Source organism: Miscanthus floridulus, chromosome 7 (assembly GCF_019320115.1).
Source record: "Miscanthus floridulus cultivar M001 chromosome 7, ASM1932011v1, whole genome shotgun sequence".
Taxonomy (NCBI): domain Eukaryota; kingdom Viridiplantae; phylum Streptophyta; class Magnoliopsida; order Poales; family Poaceae; genus Miscanthus; species Miscanthus floridulus.
In genome coordinates this window covers 69,033,719-69,055,790 of record NC_089586.1, presented here as the reverse complement: position 1 = coordinate 69,055,790, position 22,072 = coordinate 69,033,719, and the positions used below count along the sequence as shown (strand labels likewise).

The 22,072-nt window shown below is 46.5% G+C and overlaps 2 protein-coding genes across 2 annotated transcripts; both read right to left on the bottom strand.

Moving 5' to 3' along the window:
- Window positions 1–10,870: 10,870 nt before the first annotated feature.
- On the bottom strand, window positions 10,871–13,376 carry LOC136467064 (acetolactate synthase 1, chloroplastic). Its single transcript, XM_066465611.1, has one exon. The coding sequence runs from the start codon at window positions 13,263–13,265 to the stop codon at window positions 11,343–11,345; it is 1,923 nt and encodes a 640-aa protein (XP_066321708.1). The 5' UTR covers window positions 13,266–13,376; the 3' UTR covers window positions 10,871–11,342.
- A 6,830-nt stretch (window positions 13,377–20,206) lies between these two features.
- On the bottom strand, window positions 20,207–21,734 carry LOC136465626 (uncharacterized). Its single transcript, XM_066464285.1, has one exon. The coding sequence runs from the start codon at window positions 21,732–21,734 to the stop codon at window positions 20,445–20,447; it is 1,290 nt and encodes a 429-aa protein (XP_066320382.1). The 3' UTR covers window positions 20,207–20,444.
- Between the last annotated feature and the right edge of the window lie 338 nt (window positions 21,735–22,072).

The following is a 22,072-nucleotide window of genomic DNA, read 5'->3' as shown; positions in this document are numbered from 1 at the left end:
TACTTTCTTGTACTCGCGCTTAATTCTTATATATTGAGTACATGTTGTGGACTTGGTATGCATGGATTTGTTCTAACCCTTATGATCTCATTGCCACAAGTTCATGCAAACCAAGCGGTTGAAAACCTCAAATCTCTCTTATACACATACTCGAGGTTGTGTTGTCATCAATCACCAAAAAGGAGGAGATTGAAAGCATCTAGGCCTCTAGTTGGATTTCAATGATTAATGATTACACAAGATTACTATGACTAACATGAGTTTTGTAGAGGCAATTAAAGTTAGGTCATGGTAATGGTGATTACGTGGGCAATTATGGTTTTCATATCCCTGTCGATGAAAATCGTTTCGGTTTTTAGATGATGGATGACAAGGTTAAGGACGGACTAGCTCTAAGTGTCGATTAGCATTGAGAGACACTTAGATTAGTTTTAGGACGTTGTTTTTCCTTTGGCTGTATTATAAAGGGGGCATGGATGGGTAGCTTGACCTAAGCGTGTCTAGTGAGAAGAATGTGGTGCACATTTGTTAAATCTAGCGTTAGGTAGCTCAGAGAAGCCCAAGATCATCGGAAGTTGGAAAGCGATTCGAAACGACCATTTTTATCTAGAGAGGGTATTTTGGGGGCTTGGTCACTGCCCCTGGAGTGGCGGTGCCAGTCCAGTAATGGCTAGTTCATAAACTAGCCGTTGGGGTGGCACCGGACACGGAGTGGCGGTGCGCCACCTTGCTATCCGGTGACCCCGACTTTGCCGAGTTGGAGGTTAATTACTAGTTCCTTGGCTTGGGGCTATTTATACCCATCCATCTCATGCACTGAGGCTCTCTTGCCCATTTGTTCAGCTGAGGAAACCATTTGGTGTGCAAGGGAGAGCAAGAGCCTAGTGGGATTGTTGAAATTTACTAATCCAAGATTAAGGACCTCATTAGTACATAGAGAGTAGCAAGTGTGTATCCACTCTTCTCATTATGCTTGGTTGGGTCAAGTGAAAGTTCGTGCTCGTTACTCTTGGTGATCGTTATCACCTAGACGGCTCGGTGATGATTGGAAGCTTGGTGATTATCCGACGGAGCTTGTGGATGACCCAAGTCATGGTGTGAGCGGTTGTGGGCGATTCACTACGACGGAGTGTCAAAAAATTAGCTTGTAGAGAGCACTTGATCCTTGCGTGGATCAAGGGGGAGCTACACCCTTGCGCGGGTGCTCCAACGAGGACTAGTGGGGAGTGGCGACTCTCGATACCTCGAAAAAACATCGTCTCGTTCCTCTCTATCTCTTTACTTTGAGCATTTACATTTGAGCAATTCAATTCATGTTTTTACATTCTTAGAATTGTCATGCTAGAGTAGAATTGAAACATAGGGTGCAAAACTTTTGTACGGTAGATCAATAGCGAACACGTTTAGGCACAAGGGGGTGAAATTGGCTAAGTGTAGGGTTTAATTATTACAAAAAATTTAGAATTAGCCCAATTCACTACATCTTGGGCATCTTGATCCTTTCAACTGTTTTAAGAGCAAAACGTCAATAATAAAATCAAATGTTTGGCTATAAGTGAAGTTATAAGAGGAGCCAAACTATATAATAGTTGTATCATATTTGTCTAAAAAATTTCTTTATTATTATGTGATACCATATCTCACGTTCTCTTTTCTATTTCTCCTCACATAGATACTTGTTACCTAGGGTACATAGACTCTCATGCCTTGTTGTTTGTATGAGAACTAAATTTTCTTCTCTCTAGTTTCTTCTCTCCTTCACGTCAGCATTAGCTTATTATAAAACTATTATTATACTTGCTCTAAAAGAGTTCAGGCGTATACCAATGCAAATACATATAGCTGCCTATTTCTCTCACTTCTCCCCCAGTTTGATCCAGGCCATCTACCGTTGCTATTACCAGAATTATACACGAATCAGATTAAAGGAAAGCGTACGTGGAGTACAAGATAGGAGCAAAGCAATGGAGAGCGATAATTTACCTGAGCAAATAGTTAATGTTGTGACGGCAAGGTCGGTGAAGTGTCACCGAAGCGACGCTTTGTGCAGCTCGAGAAGTTAATGTGAAGCCATTATTTTATTTGTGTCAGTGCCAAATTATTTCACCGACCAATGTTTCTTTCTTTATTTGGATTTGATACCTGCGTGCTTCTGAAATGGAGCCCAAACATTTCTACGGCATGTTCGACCGGTGCTGAAACGATCGTATACGATCGTAGATTATTACTGCTGGCTAATTTGGTGTGAGAGAAAAATACTATTTTGACTGAAAATTTATGATCGTTTACGACCAAACAAACAGGCTACTAGTGTTTGTGTTTTAGCATAAACAAGTATTCGCTCGCCAATAATCTCCCAGATAAGTGAGACCCACATGTTAGGTTGTAATTTATTTTTCTTCTCTTTCTTTTTTCTCTCGATGTCATCTTCTTCCCACAGTCCGAAGAGGCGATCGCACCGGCAGCGCAAGTTCGGCGCTGGCCCCAGCCACCGCCGCGGAGCCTAGCCATGGTCGTGGCCAGCGCTTAGTCACACCCCTAGCCATCGTCATGCCCAGCCCTGGTCACCGCAGCGCCCAATCACGCCCCTGGCCATTGCTATGCCCAGCCATGCACAGATGTTGAACCACATCAAACCTCACACGTCGGATACTGCAAGATGCGGGCGGACATGGCCTCCACACGGGCTCCGTAGCCGTGGCTAGGTCCGCGCGCACTGCCTCCGGCAACCGCGGCCATGGCCTCCGCACACGGCCTTGGTTGTTGTCTCCACCAATTTCATAATAATGTTTTATAATAAGATAATCGGAAGTTACAAAAAGCAACGTTCAAAGGTGCAACATAGAACAGTATATGTATTTGTTTTACTCTCATACGCGGCCATAGAAGAAAATGAAAAATGATTAAAAAAAGTTAAAAAAATGAGGGATCGATCCATATTACCATCATCCTGAAAAGACGAGAGCAGTAGATTTATTTTTCTCAAAACATTATTTTCCCTCCATTTCATTTTTCCACGGTGTGCCTACAGATCTTACGAACTTTTCACGAATCTTGTATGTTACAAATTTAGCACCATTAGATTTATATTTTCGAATTACCTTATATGATGTTGGTCATGTAGTTTTAGAGATGGAACCAGGCCCGATCGTGTCTTACTAGATTTTTTAAAATTACCACGCAAAATTAAAATGAAATAAAGTTATCCATAAGGAGGGGGACAGTTGGACCCATGTCTATGGACTATGGTCGAATTTTTTTTTAATTTTAACATTTTTTTATAACTAATTTTAAATCTAACACTGTAAGTTTTTTTTTAAAACTAACACTTTTGGTCGCGTCTATTGCCCTGGCGCAGCCAAATACCTGTGCCGCATCATGCATGGTGGCGCGGCAGAGGTCTGACGTGGACGCGACCGGTTTCGGTGACCATTGACGTGGCAGCTCTTGCCGCGCCACCGATCTTGGCGCGGCAGTGCCGCGCCCTGATCCATGGTGCGGCAGAGCTGAATAAATACCGCGTGGTCGGTCGCCCGCCCGCACGCACCCTGCCCGCCCGCCTGCCGCCAGCGCCTGCACTCGCCCATCCGCCGCCAGCGCCCGCCCGGCCTCGCCCGCCTGACCACGTCGCGCCCGGCCACTCCCGCCGCGCCGGTCGCGCCACGAACGCCGGCGCGTCAAGGCCGCCCGCTCCTAAGGTACCTCCTCTCGATTTCATATTTTTTTTTGCTTATTATTGATTTAGGATAATTAGTGATTTAGGATAGTTAGTAATTTAGGATAGTTAGGGTTGATTTCATATTTTTTTTTTTATTGATTTAGGATAATTAGTGATTTAGGATAGTTAGTAATTTAGGATAGTTAGGGTTGATTTCATATTTTTATTATTATTATTGATTTAGGATAGTTAGTGATTTAGGATAGTTAGTAATTTAGGATAGTTAGGGTTTTATGATTGGTATTGATTTATGATAGTTAGTGATTTAGGATAGTTAGGTTAGTGAATTTGTTTGTGATTTACGTAGGTTTGAGGTTGTGTGTTCTAGTATAGTTAGGATTTTGGGTTTAGGGATTGTTTATGTATTTATTATTTAGTTTATAGTTAGTTATTTAGTTAGGGATTTTGGGTATAGATACTAGTTTACTCTAAACCCAAAAGGTTTTAGGTATTTTAGGGATTGATTGTGTATTTATTATCTAGTATAGTTAGGATTTTAGGTTTAGCGATTTATGATAGTTAGGTTAGTGATTTGTTTGTGAACTTACTAATGTTAATTTAAATTTTGTTAATTTGAATACTCTAACGCTTTGTTTATCAATTCGTAACAGGATGACTCCTCCCACACAACGCCCGTTGTACCTCATTCTTGAGGTGGAGTACGACGACCAGCACCGAGCACACATCTTGAGTGATAATGACGCAGAGGTGTCCTTGCCTCCTTTGAGGGCCCCGCACGTACACTAGAGCGCACCAGTGGGACGAGCGTTATGCGCCGTACATACAGCGTGCCGGCTTTCTCGAGCTTGTCCGTGTTGTCAACCACGGTCTTCCGCCTCTTGACCCAGCACTACTTACTGCAGCTGTAGACAGGTGCGAGTGCATTCTTTGTACGTAAATTTTCTTCTAACAAATTTGAGGCAACTAACAGTCGTTCTATTCTTATAACGGGTGAAGGCCTGAGACCCACACGTTCCACCTACCTTGTGGCGAGATGACCTTGATGTTGCAAGATGTGAAGGTTTTTTTAGGCCTTCGGTTGGGTGGACTTCCAGTGACAGGGATAGTTGACAACGATCACTGGAGGGAGCTGGTGGCTCAGTTTACTGGCTTTCTTCCACCGGACGACGATGCTTTCAAGAAAAATAAGTGAGTAATTCAAGCTTATTTAATACTTGCATTACTTCCCTGCAGCCATGGGGTCTCATTTTCTTTGGTCAATTTCAGAAAAAGTTCTAGGGTTTCGTCGTCCTGGATCACGGAGCGCTTTGATTACTTGGACCCACAGGCTGAGGAGGCTCTGATCGACAGGTTCGCTCGTGTGTGGCTCTGGCACTTTCTTGGTGCTTTCCTCTTCCCAAACGCCTCGGGCAACACGATCAGCTAGATGTTCCTTGACATACTACGACAGCCGTGGGAGAACATAGCGGCGTACAGCTGGGGCAGCGCAGTCCTGGCATGGACGTATCGACAGCTATGTGTTGTCTGCCATCGCACCTCAGGATATGCGAACCTTGGGGGTTGCTCGTACCTACTTCAGGTGTGGTGTTGGGAACGATGGCCCGTTGGGAGGCCCCTTAATAATGGTTTACCGGTAAGTACTTCGGTTTACTATATTCTTGTAGGCAGTTATATATGAATTCATTATTAATAGCTAATTCATTATCGTGTTCAATGCAGCGATGGAACAGGCAGGATACACTCCCTACAGCTCTATATATCTAGACGGAAGCAGAGTTAGTTAGAGGAAATGCGAGGCGCAAGTACAGGGAGTACACGGACGATCTCGACGTCCTGACACAGCACCAGGTTACGCTCTCTTTACTATCATACATGTGTCTTGTTCGATGTACACTATATCACAACCTAACTCAATTATGAAATTTCAGGTGTATTGGTGTCCTTGGGATTCTCTGGAGCTCCAGGACTATCTCAGTCCTTTCACTAGGGACGAGTCAGACGAGTATCGCTGCGACGTCCCTCTTATTTTCTTCCATGTGGTCGAGATTCACTTGCCCATCCGGGTCTGCAGACAGTTTGGGAGAATGACAAGCTGCCCACCACCGCTTTACTCCACCGTGCGTTATCGATTAATAACAATGCTACAATCCAGAGGTGTGTGGTACAACTAACATCATTTTGTTGCAGGTATGATCGTAGGAAGAGGTACAAGACCAAGGATTGGCGCGTGACACACAGCTCGTGCATCCATTTATGGCAGAATAGGGTACGACATCCGGTCCATGCGGGTTCTCCACATGACCAGCACACCTTCGACGAGTACCTGCGGTGGCTTCACAGGTCTACAAGGAGACATATCAAGCCCCCGTACACTGACGTGGCGATTGACGAGGACTCAGAGGAAGATGCCATCGAAGATGTGTACGACGTTACCACTAGGGAGGACACATAGCTGGAGAGAGCCCCGCTTCAAAGATACGTGGTAATATACTTAAATGGTACAATTTGTTATCCTTTTGGTATCAAGTATGTGTACTAAAACTGTCCAACCGTATTTCTGTACCCAGGCGACACAATTGTCAAGGCTGTCCAACGAAGCAGCGTTCCGGCTTCACAAGTCTAGAGGTCAGGGGCCAAGCGTTCTCGCGGCTTTTGTGGAAGTAACATAAACTTGTCCATTCCAAAAATGTTTCTTTAGTGTATATGCGTTTGGGTAATGCACTAACTTTAATGTCTATTTATACAGAAGGTGAAGAAGAGCTGCAGGAAGCTAGCTCAGAAGCTGAGCTGCATGGACACTCCTTATGAGGAACCTCCACTCCCAACGTGGTCGGGTGCCACTTTCGCGGTGCATACACCACCACATCATAGCGCTGGGAAGGACCCTACAACCGAGGACGACGATGATGACGACCCCCCAGGCTTCCGCAGACAGCATGACTAGTGGGACAATTGGCCGCAGCACGAGATCGGCATGTCTCAGTTAGGTGGTGCCTCGCTTGGTACCAAGGAGCCTCACAGGTACTATCAAAGATAGTTTATTTAAATACGTAGGCTCCATGAACTAACGATCATAAAGAATTATAAGTAATCATGCGTATCATATACTTGCAGGGTACGAGTCGTACGCACCGTCGATGCGACCATACCGACGTTGGCTACACTCTCAATGTGTTGCCAATAAATCCGAAGGGACAGAGGCGTCCGAGGGATACTTACACTCCTGGGTCTTAGTTTGTTAGGTCAAACGAATATTGGCGTCCAAAACTTGCGGGGTTATGTTATGTCAAACTTATGTCAAAACAATGAAAATGTTATGTGACAGCTTGTCAACTTGCGCACGGACTTCATTTATCTGTTTCATATTCGTTTCTTTGCGTCGCGGCAGCACTGCTGGCGAGATTAAGTACCAACTAGTTCGGAAATCGGCAGTCCCGGCGTATCTCGACGCCGGTGGCAATTTTTCATAATCGATTAGTTAAATTGGTGGTTAACTGTACTATGAAAGACGGAAAACAAATCATTGGCTTATCAAATTCTCTATTCGGCCGTGAAAAAAAATTCAACAAAAGACAGAAACAAATCTAATATTGATTTTACGTCAATCAATACTTAGAATAACTCCCACTATCGGCGCGACGCGTTCGGATTAAACCGTTCAGGTACCGCCGGCCAGGCGACGGGCGCGGCGGCCAGGCGGGCTTGCTGCTCGGGCAGGCGGGACTGGGCGCGGTATTTATTCGGCTTTGCCACGCCACGGATCAGGACGCGGCATTGCCGCGCCAAGGTCAGTGGCGCGGCAAGAGCTGCCACGTCAACGGTCACCGAAACCGGTCGTCGCCACGTCAGACCTCTGCCGCGCCACCATGCATGGCGCGGCACAGGCATTTGGCCGCGCCAGGACAATAAGCGCGCCCAAAAGTGTTAGTTTTAAAAAAAACTTACAGTGTTAGATTTAAAATTAGTTATCAAAAAAATGTTAAAATTAAAAAAAATCCTATGGTCTAGCCACGTCAAAATGCGGTCAGCCGACATGTACCACTGCAGATGCCGGTGCGTATCCGTGAACCTAATATTGTAATGCAGGTCCAAATTTCCGTAACACACCACAATACACGAATCAACATCTCAAGGCGATTGTTAGCTCCTGATCCCTCATGCGTGTGCATGATTAAAAAAGGTTGCTGCAAGAAACGGGTGTGTGCATGCACTCATAATGCACCGTGTTCACTTGATAGTATTAGCCATGCTTATCAGTTATGATATAGTATTTTCTCTCTCATAACAAAACAGTATCAGCCGACTTATAAGCCACAGAAATGATCAGGCGAACAGGGTGGTAGTAACGTGAGCTTGCACACACACAGGCAAAACTGGCCTAGCCGGTATTACAAGCCAGGTTTGACGATCGAACCAGCTTAAGTGGCAAACCGGGCTTAGCCAGGTACCAATAACAGCTTAGTCGGTCTTCACTGAAGACCTGCAGTAAGGGTTAGATCCCCCTCCCCTCTTCCATGTCAGACCAGACTTGTGTGTGACTCCGAAGAGATCCTTGATAGGCTCACATGGCCCCTGCAATCATAAACACACACACAACCAAGTAGACACAAATGGAAGCACAAGATATGCAATATAAATACAAATATGAGGCAGACCAAAGAGGAGACGCAGTGATATGTTTCCTGAAGTTTAGATCCCCACTTGGATCCTACATCTCCCATGTGGAAGTCGTGAGCTACCACTCTAGGGTGCACTCTAGCCAGGTTGCTCTCAACCACTTTCCACGCTGTACTAGATGATCTTTCCCCTTTCGGAGGTAACATCATAGCCTGCAACACACCACAAACCTGGGTGCTTGCTGGTGACGCCTAGCCACCAAGAAGGCTTAACCTCGAAGAGTAAAAAATGCACCAACCGAAAACTAGACTTGGTCAAGTGCTCAAGGCTTTGACAACCCTCTCAAAGACACACAAGCTCTCTAGTGTCACTAAGGCTTCTCACACAACAAGGCTCTCAACCCAAACTAAGGATTTTACTCTCTAATCACCTTTCACCCACAAAGGGAGGTTTGGGAGAGAACCACTTGCTCTTGGTCATGTATGCAATGCAAAAAGCTTCAGCAAACCAGCACAAGGGGACAAGAGAAGTTATTTAAGGGTTTCTCTCAAAAACTAGTCGTTGGAGGCTGAGTCAAACAAAAACGACTACTATGCCAAAGCCAACTAAGCCGGTTTTCCAACCCAGCTAGGCTGGTTTTTCACAGACCTGCCTCCAACTCATGTTGGCTCTAGAAACTCTCTTTCACTCTCTCTAGGTTTCTCACCAGGGTTTAACTTGTCATTAGTGCATTGATGCATCCCTCTTGATAGTGTGGCATACCTATACTCAAGAATGAAAGATAGCAGCTAAACTTCAACTTGTCTTCCTTGTCATTTGCTTGCCAACACTTAATCATGCAATCTTTGAGGGCTTTCATCACTTGACAGATTGAGCATGTCTTCCTTGAGTGAGACTTGAACTAATTCATCACATAAGAGTTTAAACATAGATTCAAGTCACTCCATCATATGATTCAACAAAGGTTTCATCCTCCTCACATAGAAATTGGTTACCTATTTCTATTTGTAAAAATAACAAAGAGAAAACCTTTGCCACGGGCTGGACCAGATGGAGGTGTTACTTGATTGAATTTGGTAGACTGAGTTTTGCTCGAGATCCTTCTTTACTTGTCGAACAGAGGACCAGAAAACAGAGCGAGGTCCATTGCTTTTTGTAGTCCAAAAAGAATTATTTGGGAAATATTTTTCTTGTAGGATGGCAGTGAGGAAACTGTTTTTGTTGGTCACTATGTTCTAAGCAGCTTTAGTGGTGAGGCTCTTGTTTACAGTGTAAAGGTCTCTGATTCCCAAGCCTCCATTTTCTTTGATCGACAAATGTCCCCCGAAGAGCGGAAGGCAATGGGGGAAGTAGTATTGTCATCTTGGACACGTGCCCACAAAAATCTTCTAATGATGGTAATAATCCTTTCCACAAAACTCTTGGAGAAGAGGCCAGTTGACATGTAATATATAATGGATGCAAGAACAAATTTGATGTAGGTGAGTCGCCCAGCATGGTTTAACGTATTTGCTTTGACTGTGATCAGCTTGGCCCTGAATTTGTTGATGATGAACTCATAGGCTTTGGTTTTGTCTCTATGGTTGAAGATCATGGGGGTGTCCCAGGTGCATGGTGTTGGGTAGGAGGTCAGTGACTGGGAAGATAGATTTGATTTGGTCTTTGGTGTTGTTGTCAACTCTCTTGCTAAAAAGAGTGGCTGATTTTTGGAAGTTTGTAATTTAGGCATTTAGCCCGAAGCAGCTGAGAGCTCCTGAAAAATATGGCGAATCCTGAAAAATATGGCGAATGGTGGTAGCTTCTGCAACTGAGGCATTGCCACAAAGAATCACATCATCTGCAAAAAGCATGGAGTGGATAGGAGGAAGTTTGGACCCAGAGAGATACCTGTCAGATTAGTAGGCGTGGCTGTCCGTTGACAAGGACCGAGAATGTGGGAGTGGATATACAGGTTCTGATGAGGTTGATGAAATAACCATGATACCTTGACGTAGGAGAGCAATGGCGATAAAATCCCATTCCAGAGGATCAAAAGCTTTTTCCCAGATCCAACTTGAGAAGGAAAGCATTTTGATTCCAGGTGGTTAAGTTAAAAGAGTGAATGACCTTTTCATTTTTTGTGGCATGTATTTACTTCTATCTGGTTATTTTCTTTTGATAGTGGAATGCTATAGCTCAAGGAATAACGAGTGGATAGAATGCCCCTCGTTGAACCTCAAGAAAGGAAGTCTCGCTGGTATCAGTCTTATAATAATAATAGCAAAATATATGTGGAAGTTGAGATGTTTGATCCATATCTTTGGGAAATGGATTGCCAATCAATCAAAACAAACGATAGCTTTACCGATCAAGCCTCAGCCTCCGCTGTCTTCTTCAGCACCGGCACATCAGCGTCGTGGAAAGCGTTAGGCTTCTTTGACCAGCGTTTCGCGTGCATTGCGTCCGCACACGAGGAAACTTCCAATTTATTTATTTATTTATTTTAAAATGGAACTTGAGCCCACTTTGAGTGCGAAGGATTGAACGACTTGTAATGGCAAATAACACATTGAGCCGATTTGAGTGCACATGAAGGAACATACTTATAAGAACAAATTGGATATAAGTAGCCCTTTCATGCACAAATGTGCATCCTTCCATACATCATATGTTGAGTTGGAATTAACAATAATAATAAATAAACAAGGAAAAAAGAGCTAAAACAAAAGCAAGGACCAGTTGGACAACTAAATTTGGCAACAGAAGCCAATTCAGAACCACTGCATAGCAATGCTTATTACCTTATTTATCTGTGGCAAAAGGCACTTACATGACCTCTTATGACAGATCTGCCAGCACGAAAACACACAGACTACACAACTACAAGGTAGGAAACTACTTAAGATTACCATAACAGAGTACATCAAACAAGCACACTATAGATAGCTGACGGCTTACAAAAAGATAGAACACAGGAGACCATCACATAGATAACACCTATCACCCTTGTAGTAGCTCATATGCATGACAAAGAAAGGCAGGGAGGCGGTGCTTGCTGAAATTTAGATCAATACACAGTCCTGCCATCACCATCCAGGATCATATCCTTGAAAGCACCACCACTGGGGATCATAGGCAACACATGCTCCTGGTGCGGGACGATTATATCCAAGAGGTATGGCCCTGGAGTCTCGAGCATCTTCTTGATTGCTGCATAGACTTCGCTCTTCTTTGTCACACGGACTGCTGGAATGTTGAACCCTTTGGCAATTGTCACGAAATCTGGATATATCTCATTTTCATTCTCTGGGTTTCCCAAGTATGTGTGTGCTCTGTTGGCCTTATAGAACCTGTCCTCCCACTGCACCACCATCCCCAGGTGCTGGTTGTTTAGCACAAAGACCTTCACTGGGAGGTTCTCAATTCGGATCATAGCTAGCTCCTGAATGTTCATGAGGAAGCTACCATCTCCGTCGATGTCAACAACAGTGACACCTGGGTTGGCCACAGCAGCGCCAGCAGCAGCCGGCAAACCAAATCCCATAGCCCCAAGACCACCCGAAGACAACCACTGCCTTGGCCGCTTGTAAGTGTAGTACTGTGCCGCCCACATCTGGTGCTGCCCAACACCTGTGGCAATGATGGCCTCCCCTTTTGTCAGCTCATCAAGAACCTGGATAGCATATTGTGGCTGGATCTCCTCATCAAAAGTTTTATACCCAAGGGGGAATTCTCTCTTCTGCTGATCCAACTCATCGTGCCATGAGCCAAAGTCAAAGCTCTTCTTTGATGTGCTTCCTTCCAGAAGAGCATTCATGCCCTGCAAAGCAAGCTTAACATCTGCACAGATGGACACATGTGGCTGCTTGTTCTTGCCAATCTCAGCCGGATCAATATCAATGTGCACAATCTTAGCCCTGCTTGCAAAAGCCTCAATCTTCCCTGTCACACGATCATCAAACCGCACACCAAATGCAAGCAACAGATCGGCCTTATCCACTGCATAATTTGCATACACCGTGCCATGCATACCAAGCATGCGCAGAGACAGTGGGTCGTCGCCGGGGAAGTTGCCAAGGCCCATAAGAGTAGTTGTGACTGGGATTCCAGTCATCTCCACAAAACGGCGCAACTCCTCACCAGATGCTGCGCAGCCACCGCCAACATAAAGAACAGGGCGCCTCGATTCACCAACAAGACGCAGCACCTGCTCAAGCAATTCGGTCGCAGGAGGCTTGGGAAGGCGCGCAATGTACCCAGGGAGACTCATGGGCGTGTCCCAGACCGGCACCGCCATCTGCTGCTGGATGTCCTTGGGGATGTCGACAAGCACCGGCCCCGGGCGACCAGAGGAGGCGAGGAAGAAAGCCTCCTGCACGACGCGGGGGATGTCGTCGACGTCGAGGACCAGGTAGTTGTGCTTGGTGATGGAGCGGGTGACCTCGACGATGGGCGTCTCCTGGAAGGCATCGGTGCCAATCATGCGCCGCGGCACCTGTCCAGTGATGGCGACCATGGGGACGGAGTCGAGCAGCGCGTCGGCGAGCGCGGAGACTAGGTTGGTGGCGCCGGGGCCGGAGGTGGCGACGCAGACGCCGACGCGGCCCGAGGAGCGAGCGAAGCCGGAGGCGGCGAAGGACTCCCCTTGCTCGTGGCGGAAGAGGTGGTTGGCGATGACGGGGGAGCGGGTGAGTGCCTGGTGGATCTCCATGGACGCGCCGCCGGGGTAGGCGAAGACGTCGCGGACGCCGCAGCGCTCGAGGGCCTCGACGAGGATGTCGGCGCCCTTGCGGGGCTCGGTGGGGCCCCACGGCCGGAGCGGGGTGGCCGGGGGAGCCGTCAGCGTGGCGGGTGACGCCGCGGAGCACCTGACGGGCGCGGCGAGGGCGCGCCGGGCGGCCAGGAGGTGGGCTCGGCGCCTCGCCTTGGGCGCAGCGGTAGTGGCGCCGGTGAGCACGGCGGTGGCGGCGGCGGCGGCGGCGGCGGCCATGGTTGCGGCGGCTGTCTCGGAGGCGGCGCGAGGGTTTGGGGGCGGGTGGCACGGAGGGGGATGTGCGTGGAGGCCTCCCTGCTTTTGTGTCAGAGATGTGTGGCTCGGATGGGGATGGGAATGGTTCTCGCAAGACGACGGCGACACGTCCGTCGCCCGAATACGTACACGCTCCTCGCTGGTCGGTGGGGTCTGTCAATGTGGGACCGACGTGTCGGCGTTTAGTACAAACGTGGTTTCCACTGCGCGCTGGTACACGACAGAGTGCGTCAAGGAGATTTTGGAAAAAGAAGATAGGATATTCGAAAAAAAAAGAAAGGATATTTTGGACACGACTGTGGACGACGGGTTGTTGTCATCTACAGACGGTACTGACACGTGGGACCCAGAGTAAACGGCACTGACACCGAGCAGGGATCAGCGGCTCCGGCCGGAGTCCAAACGGGTCGCACCCACCTGGCCCACCCGTAATCCGCAACATAAGGACACCGCCACACCGGGCACAGCGGCGGCGGCAGCGACAGGCCCGGCTCGGGTGCTGGCAGGAAGGTGAAGACGCCGTCGGACTACCTCAAGTCCATCAGGGGCCGCCCTGTCGTTGTCAAGCTCAACTCCAGCGTCAACTACCGAGGTCACCTCAGCCCTCCGCTCTGTTTCTCACCTTTTGCCCCCAATTTTTTTACTATTTGATCTTTTTTCTGAAAAAAGATTACGTTCGGCCCCTGACAGAAGTAAACTCATCTTTGAACCCTGTGGGTCGACGTCAAGACTCATGGCGCCAAGGCAACACGTCTCGGCGCCATAGATTTTGGCGCCGAGGTCCCTAACCGAGATCTAGATGGCATTGACGTGGCCGGTACCTCGACGCCAAATTATGTGGCGCCGAACTCGGCGTCAAGATTTGTGGCTCCGAGCATGGACGTCTGCGGAAGGGCGATAGGACGTGACGAGCATGGTGAGAGGTGGAGTGGTGTGGGTGGCAGCACCTCCTGTCCTGTCCTGTCCTGTCGTAGTGTCGTTCCTGCCCACTTTGCGGGACCCACCGGGAGGGTTGCGTCGCAGTTCACAAGGCGGCCCTCCGGAGTCTGTGGTTCACAAGGCGGGCCTCCGTCTCGTGTCTGGCCTGTCATTTCAATTTTCATGCTTGCAAAAAGAGGGGAAACAAATTTTTTCAGGTTATTTTTAGGGCCTGTTTGGTTCGCCTAGTAGCTACTAAATTTAGTAACTTTTAGTCACTTTATTAACTTTTTAACCGAACGCTATGACTAAAAGCTACTAAAAGGGTTTTAGTCATCTCTGGTAACTCTGGAGTTACTAAAAGTGACTAAATCGTTTAGTAGCTACTAAAGTTTAGTAGCTCAAACCAAACACCCCTGGTTGTTGCATGATAGAGAGATCTGAGCCAAATCCAACGGCTGCAACTGCTGGGTTCAATGAATCTAGCCATTTTTTTTTTGCCTGCGTTTTTTTTTTCTTCTTCATTTGAGCACGTCGCGCCGCACGTTCATTTCATGCTCGCATGCTTTTTCTGTGCTTGAGACACACAAGGCCTGAACGGAAACTCAACGGCAGTAACGAGAGGAGTACTAGGTTCTCCGGCGTTCCATGAACCTGGAAGCCTTTGAAATCCAGGACGCCAGGACGACGCGTGTGCATGCGGCATGTCTGTCTGTCCGTCGTCATCCATCCACCCATCACTCCCGATCGTCTCTCTCGACTGACCAATGCAAAAACAAAATTAACTACCTCTGCTGCGGAAAGCCGTTCAAAGCTTATTAATTGGCGTACGTAATCACTACTGCCTCGCACATGAGCAGTGAGTCGAGAATAAATCCGCATCAAATTAAGGGTGCCAATCAGCCACCGTACACTCGTAGGAGTACCCAATAATACACACCCAAATACAACATGATAGTCCGTTGCTCTCTCCGATCTCGTGCTTCTGCGTTGGGGATGCACAATGATTGGACTTTTAGGGCCCCTCGCTAGACCTCTTTCTCGTCTTTCCGTGGCGCGTGGCACTGAACGATGCAAATGTGAGATGTGCTGTGCTGCAAAGCCCCGTTCGCCTGGAGGAATTCTGGAGGAATCTGAATGAATCTGGAAGAATTTATGAGAGAAAAATACTATTCAGGATAAAAAAAAACGAATCAAGCCGGGTTTAAGAACACGCGAACGGGGCCAAAAGAGAAATCATCACCGTGCTTAGCATTTGTCGGATTCATTAACCCGGGGTCCCTCGGGGACTGGCTTCCGCGCCAAGGCTCGGTCCAAGAGTCTAAATACAACAGGCCAGAAGGACGGCCCAATCGCCGACCAGAAGGTCTAGACCGAAAGGAGCGGCGCCCGCTCGTCGACCCCTTGGGCCCACCACTCTGATCGGAGCACTTGCTTCGGCCTCCAGCCGCCTCCGGACGCCCTCTCCGATAGGAAAGCCTGGCCCAAAGCGCTACTTCTGACTCCGACCTCGCGTCCCTCCGACCGAGGCTCGTAGAAACCCTGCTCACCGCTATTCTCCGACCGGCGTACTCAGAGCTTACTGGAGCCATCCGACCGGGGACGCCCGCTCGGTAGGAACCAGAAGACGTGCGGAGAAAGGCAAGGCAAGGCTCACAAGTCAAAACCACTGTACCAGGACCATACCCTGTACGGAACAGTACTCTGCAGCCACCTGACAAACAGTATTATTGTAGGGGCCGCTAAAACTCCCATACGGTAAGGCCCTCCACGTACCTCTGGGCATCAATAGCGGTATGGACGCCAGGATTTACCGTACCAGGTGAACATGGCGAGAATCCTCACATGCCTATAGGCATCAAACAGTATTTGCAGGTACCAACATCCACCATCCCTGAAAAAGACAGCACGACCTCCCGTATGCATCTGATATTCTACAGTGCATCAAACAGTATTTTGCAGTGTTGTAGGCGCCCACCATTATCTGGTACCCGTCGGTGTGGGCAACAAGGCTTAGTAGGCGTGGACAACAAGGCTCGGTAGCATACGCACCCTTTTTCTCTCACTTATAAAGCCGTCCCCTTCATCTATAAAAGGGGTGCGCTTCCTCCAACAAGGGGAGACCGATTCCAGTAGGCCAGAGTTTCTTAGATCGATAGCTCACAACCACAGAACCATCAGGTTCGGACCTCAAGCACCCGCTTGAACACTTAGCTCATAGTGAAGTTCATGTCACTCTCGGCCCTTCCGACCGGAGCCGACCGGACCTCTTGTACACCCACATCTTTCTCCTTCTCGTTTATAACCCCACTGCAAACTTCGAGCACCTGGGCTCAGGAATAAAGTCACCAATCGACCCCGACTGGACGTAGGGCACGTTGCCCGAACCAGTATAAATCATGTATCATTGAGTGCTAGGCCACCTCCGATCACAACGTACAGCAAAACTACAAATATTCACTAGTTGGTCACTTTCTGCACCAACAGCATTGCTCTCCTTTTTTTCCCATGCCCTCCCCCGAACTTCAAAGCTGCTCTTGATTCAGATCACGCACGCTTTAACCTGCCGGCAGGCACTATTACTGTTCCTACGAAAGCGTAAAGACATTCTCCGAGTTTATTCACCGGTGGTAATTCAGCGTGTCTTTTCTTTTCCTCGGGCCCTCGTCCGTCCACCCTGCAATGCTCTCTACTTGCATCTGCGTGTGGTGGAGTGTATGACTCCCGGTGGATCCCGCAAAGCGGGCAGGAACGACATAACGACAGGACAGGACAGGAGGTGCTGCCACCCACGCCACTCCACCTCTCACCATGCTCGTCACGTCCCATCGCACTGCCGCAAGACGTCCACAGATCTTGCCGCCGACCCTGGCGCCATATATTATGGCGTCGAGGTACCGGCCACGTCAACATCACCTAGGATCTCGGTCAGGGACCTCGGCATCAAGATCTGTGGTGCCGAAACGTGTTATCTCGGCGCCATGAGTTCTGGCGCCAACCCCCAGGGTCCAAAGATGAGTTTACTTCTGCCAGGGGGCCAAATGTAATTTTTCTTTAGAAAAAGGGCCAAATAGTAAAAATTTGGGCCTTTTGCCCGTGTCTGTAACAATGTTCCAAACCCTCCTGGAGGAACAGTCATGCTTGTTCAACTATTTTATTCTTAATTCCAGGAGAAACTTGTACCCTGCCTTTATTGTGTTTAGCTGGGGATATTATTAGGTGATAACTTGTAAAGATAACTTGTGCTTGATGGGGCAATGTGGCAAATTTTGCTTATGCAGAGGTGATAACTTGTAAAGATATTAGGTGACAAAATGTAAAGATAACTTGTAAAGTTATTAGGTGATTAACTTGTGCTTGTAAAGATAACTTGTACCTGCCTTTATTGTGTTTATGCAGAACAATGGGGCAAATTTTGTTTATTGTTCCTTATAAAGATAACCTGTGCTTCATGGAGCATGGCAACCGCGATAGAATATGATATTGTGATTCCCATGAGAATTTTGGTCTTGCTCAAGCGATTTCAACGTGGCTAATCAGATTCATACATTAAATTAAACCTTAGGAATCACATGTAGATTTGGCTTTTGAACAAATCCCTGTAGAGTTTTAAGCCTGGTGTTTTGGTTATGCAAACGACTCTGTCCTGCCCTGTGCTGTTAGCATCATGGATTACTTTATCAGTTCTAAGTCATGGATTGTGTTATGACTTCAGAGATAATTGCGTGGTGCTCTAACAAGGATTATGATTCAGGGGACAGTGGAGAGGTGAGATATTCATGTGAAAGTAGTGATTTTGGATAGTCAGATAGGTGTGGTTTTCTGTAGTTACGATTATCGGCATGTTTTTCATTAGAGTATTGAATGCCCTATAATAGATATTAAGTGTGTGTTTGGTTTGTGGCATGGGCGAGCCAAGCCAAACTTGTGTATCCATATTTAGTTGCTAGCTGTTAGTCCTGTTATTAACTACATTAGTTTCCTTGCTACTACATGTTTGTATACCCTTGTGGTGAATATTTGACCACGTTAAGTTTCTTATATTCTTCAAAAAAAAAAGGACCAACCTAGGATCTATGTCACTTCGTATGAAGAAGAATTTGCTTATTCCTTTTAAAATAAAGTACATCGGATGTCTACAGTATTTGGATTCCATGTTGCTAGTGTATATGTTATGTCAAACAGTGTTGAATTTGCTGGAAGATCCATTTTCAATTTTTCCACTTTGATACTCATGGTGGGCAATAATCAGTGCTCATATTTATGGATGAGGCCCGCTTACATACTGAAAATTATATTTCTCTCTGTTTCTATTTCTATTGTATAAATAACTGAAAAACGAATTTGTTAAACCAATTGCTTGTTCAATCACGGAAGGGCGGGCCTGGTGCAAGCAGTAGAGTCTTACCGTCTGTGACCGGAAGGTCCCGGGTTCGAGTCACGGTCTTCTCGCATTGCACAGGCGAGGATAAGACTTGCCACTGACACCCTTCGCCAGACCCCGCACAGAGCGGGAGCTTTCTGCACTGGGTACGCCCTTTAATTGCTTGTTCAATCACACTAGTGGAGTTTTCCTGATCCTAATCAGGTATTCTGGCGTGTCTTGATGGATACATGAACATTGCGATGGAGCAAACTCAAGAATACGTCAGTGGTCAGCTAAAGAATAAATACGGTGATGCCTTCATAAGAGGAAATAATGGTACGTACAGTACGATGTGGATATTCTGAGATCTATGTCGCACAAATTCTGATAGCAGTCTTCTGAATGCAGTTCTGTACATCAGTACATCCAAGCGTACCTGTACAAACAGTTAGTGCGATGGTGAAACAGTTGGCATCTTCAGTGCCAGTCTTGCAACTTGATGGTTTATGAGAGACTTACATATATTGTACTTTTGCCCTTTTTTGTTCTCATTATTATTTTCATCCGGCGAAAGTGTTGCAAAAAGAAAAAGGGGAACAGAAACGAGTTGCATCGTCATCGACAGCCATGTTGTATATTAGCAGAATTGCAGTGAACAACGCCATCCACATATTGTGCTCTCAAGATATCTGGTGATAATTGGGCCTTTAGCGATACTGATAAGGTGCCATTGTCTACAACTGAAATGTCTGTATCTCAATTATTTTGTGATTCAATACGAGATTATCAATCTGTGGCTGACTGCAAAATCACTAGGCATCATTATCATTGTTGGATCCTCGATGTTGGCCTGAAGCATCAGCCCGTCGTTGAATGCAGCTGCTGATTCTACTGAGTGCAGCATTTAGCTTACCCATTTTTTCGGGGTCACACTGCAGTTTGTTGGATTCATTGGACAAATTTTGGTCACTGGACTAACAACACCGCCTTCAAACGGCATGGAATGTATCATACACTGATCAACAATATGCATTTCATGTTGGAACTGGAATCAGGACAATTATGCTCCTTTGGCCTAGAATGATGAAATTACTGTTCTGCAAATACACATTATGCCAAACTAAATTTTCCGTGGTACGAAGGCAAACCATCCATCCATAAGATCGGTATTAATATGGTCAATTCACACATTATTCTAGAATGGTATTAATACGGTCAGTTCACATATTCTTCTAGAATGGTATACCGGAACCATATTTCTACCACAATGATAGTCTGCCTTCCACACTGTAAATATGTGAAACCGATTAACCTCTGAACATTTACAGACCATTTGTAAGAATCGTCTGTACATAAATCTTTGAACAAGAGTGGAAGAGTAATTGGCACCACAGAAAAGACATAATATTTAATCAAAATAACTTAATACGATAGATAATATAAGGATTATGCTATGCATTAATGAAAATACAACATGATAAGTAAATGAGTACGGGTACAGAGTAAAGCCTGGTAGCAGTCTCAAACTACGCTCTTACTTGACATAACCTTACAGACGAGTATCACTTAGTGGCACCTACCTCGCAACAAGTCAGGCCTGCCATTTTGAGAACTGGCCTCAGCACAATATGCAGCCTCTCGGTAATCGTTTGCTCTATAGGATATCGATATTACATAAAATTAAATGTTAGAAATGCTTAATAAAGTCCTCATCGTCATCCAGAAGTTCAATGATAGATTAAGGCAAGTGAGCCATATGATGCTGACCAGTGAGTGAACAACATTATGAGACTTCAACCACGCTAGCTCGCAGTTGCAAGTCTGTAGGACAGACAAGTTGAGTTCTACTCGGAGCTTCACTGTGTGGTATCTTCCTTAACATCTGTAATAATCTTAAGCAGGTCAACTGGAGTTGCAGCAGGGTCCAACTCATGGCAGCCTTTTGGAGCATTATTTATCTCTTCACCAGTGAGCAGGCGAGAAGGAACCCGATGAGAGAAACGGAAAAGCTCTTCCTTCGGTATTCTTCTGACCACATCAGGGCCCGTGAGCCTGTGGAAAACTGCTTTGAAACCAGCTACCTTCTGCAATGGGACAACACTCAGGCCTTGCTCTTCAGTGAAATCATCGATCACTTCTACTATTTCATACTTATATATCACATCATCTGGTGTAAGTCCATTCCAATTAGGAGACCAGTTCCGGTACACAGCCCATGTATCACCTTTTTGGGGAATAATCCTGATAATTCCCCGAGGACCTTTACTCCAGCAAACTCTGTTGGAAAAGATATTGACTGTTTCAGTAATCTGGTATCTTCCAATCCTAAAATCACCACATGTCTTCGTAAAACCTGAGGCGATCCAGTTTATTGGTGCCAGTTCATTGTTGGACTTAGAATTGAGGAAGCTCATTCGTATCCTGAAAGGTTTCATTGAAATAACTTTCTGTACCATTGCATATAGGCGAGGCATGCCATCTTCACTATCATATGTAGCCCAGATTTGATCGTTGCCAAAGGCTCTTTCTGTTCGATCTTTATCAAAGTCATGGAAATCTGGGTCAGGGACATCAATGGACATAGGTACACGCATCTGTTCTGGATTCAATACATCGGTCACAGGGATCTCGATATCTGCATCTTTTGAACTGTATTTCTTGCATTTATTGATTGGATTGTCAGAGAGGATGCCATTAACCTTTATATTGTTTTCAACATGCTTCTCTCTTCTTTCTGATTTCCCTTTCTCGGCAAACTGGCTAGATGTAGAAATATTCCAGCCTTGTAATTTTTCACGAACTTCTGCTTTGGCTTTCTCAAGAAGAATACCACGGGTGTCAAGTTGGAAGATCTCCCTCAAGACATTAGCTTTTCTTGCACTTACTGCAGATCTAAACATTTCCCCTGATGTACCATTAACTCTTCCTCCATCGGCAATCACAGTCATACCTGCAGTCAGGGGCGGAGCTACAGGGTGGTCCCTGTGGGCCGCGGACCACCCTGCGCTCGGCCCAACGGAAGCCCATCCATGTAGTCTGTATTGGAGAATTGATCGTGTACGTCGCTTGGCCGACCTTCTAGAATCACGACTCGCGAGAGACCGACGGTTCGCGTATTCTCCTCCGTACGACGTGGGTGCGGCCATCGAGATCGACCACAGGGCGTGGCGACTCCACGAGGACCTCGAGTCCACGACGGCAAACGCTAGGCCGTGAGCAGCAACCCAGCAACCATTAGGATCAGGTACATACATCAAAAACCTAAGATGAAATCTCAATTGCTATTTGCTAAGCCATAGCCCTACTCTGTACTCACGTTTCTTCTTTTTCTTTTAGCTTCTTTTTCTTTCAGCCAGGATCGGAGATTCGGAGGATCCACGTTTCTGCAATTAGCAAGCCAGGAACGGCAAAAGTGCACAGGGTATGAGTATATAAAACTAATTTAATTTTAATTATATGTTTTTTACAGTATTGGATTATTGGT

Excerpts from the sequence above, each read along its gene's own strand:
- LOC136467064 (XM_066465611.1), bottom strand. The coding sequence starts at position 13,265 with ATGGCCGCCGCCGCCGCCGCCGCCGCCACCGCCGTGCTCACCGGCGCC.
- LOC136465626 (XM_066464285.1), bottom strand. The coding sequence starts at position 21,734 with ATGGCCGCACCCACGTCGTACGGAGGAGAATACGCGAACCGTCGGTCT.